This window comes from Pteropus vampyrus, unplaced genomic scaffold, assembly GCF_000151845.1.
Source record: "Pteropus vampyrus isolate Shadow unplaced genomic scaffold, Pvam_2.0 Scaffold271, whole genome shotgun sequence".
Taxonomy (NCBI): domain Eukaryota; kingdom Metazoa; phylum Chordata; class Mammalia; order Chiroptera; family Pteropodidae; genus Pteropus; species Pteropus vampyrus.
The window spans coordinates 22,897-24,138 of NW_011889052.1; the positions used below are offsets into that span (position 1 = coordinate 22,897).

Here is a 1,242-nt window from a genome sequence, read left to right on the forward strand (position 1 = left end):
GTCCTTGCTCTCCGGAGTCCCGTGGAGGTCCCCGAGGCAGCCCAGGAGCTCAGGGCGCAGTTCACACAGTTCATCCGAGCAGGCACCGTGCCTTGCCCTCCCCCCACTCTCTGTCATCGCCCAGCTCTGCCAGGAAGGAAGAGGAACTGGTCAGTTTCTATGGACTCTTAGGGAGACATGAGGGCAGGGGAGAGGCCCCCAGGTTCTGGAATGAGGTTCACAAGTGCAGGTCTGGTCATGGTGGCTGTCTTGGAAAGAGGCCAACCCCCCGCAGGAAGGCCTGAGGGAAACTGGGCGGGAGACCCAGGGGTGGGCTATGGGGCCCTGGGGATTGTCCGAGTGCCGGGGTGATGAAGCAGGGACTGGGGTCACAGGGCCCCAGGAGGAAAGCGCATTTCGGACAGGGTGGTGCACAGCACGAGTGACACCATCAGGGGAGGACAGCCAGGCCCTCGGGGGTGGCGGATGCTCTGAAGGGTTCCCACCAAAGCCAACAAGAAAGATGATTTCAGTGGCACAAGGTTCAAGAGCATCTTTATTGAACAACTGAAAACACGGCAGCTCTGGGCTCCGCCCCAGGGGCACTCTGCCCCCATGTCCTGCCCGTGGCCAGTCTCTGCTTCTCCTTAGGGCAGAGAGTGACTGCCCTGGAAACACCACTCACAGGAGCCACAGGGAGCCCAAGGAGACCAGCAGCGTGTAGCCAGTGAGGAAGACCGGGCTCCGGAAGGCGGGGTGAGCCCGACTGACGAATCTCATGTCGGCGACCCGCTTCTTGATCCAGTGGGTGAAGTGGGCAGTGCTGGTGTAGATGCCAGGGAAGCTGTGCTGGTTGCAGCTAAAGATCCAACTGACCACCCCCATCTGCACCCAGGTGTTGTTCACCTGGCAGACCATGGAGCTGCCAGAGTTACCCTGTGCAGGGGAGGGAGGGAGGCGTAAGGGAGGCAGCAGGAGGCCTCACTGCAGGCCCCGGACCAATTCACTCCCTCCCGGGCCATATCCTTAGTATGAGTTGCGTCCAGCCTCTGCTGTCCCTGATGAGGAGGCCTGGCTACGAACCTGTCCTGGGACATGGAAGCTCTGCACTGGGGCCCGAGCTCGGGGCCACACCGGCCTCTCTCTTCATCTCCTGCTAACTCTCCGACTGTAACTCCCTGGTCCCCTTCCTCTACCCTCTCCTTAAATCCTGGTGGGCCTCCAAGGTGTTGCCCTTGACCTTCCGCCTTTCCTTCCATCCGG

The 1,242-nt window shown here is 61.3% G+C and overlaps 1 protein-coding gene across 1 annotated transcript in view; it reads right to left on the reverse strand.

The window, feature by feature from the left end:
- Window positions 1-660: 660 nt before the first annotated feature.
- PRSS46P overlaps window positions 661-1,242 on the reverse strand; it is an 11,487-nt gene continuing 10,905 nt past the window's right edge. The window contains exon 6 of the mRNA XM_011375439.1: window positions 661-915. Within this exon, the coding sequence (XP_011373741.1) occupies window positions 661-915 (255 nt within the window). The remainder of the gene's footprint in view (window positions 916-1,242) is intronic.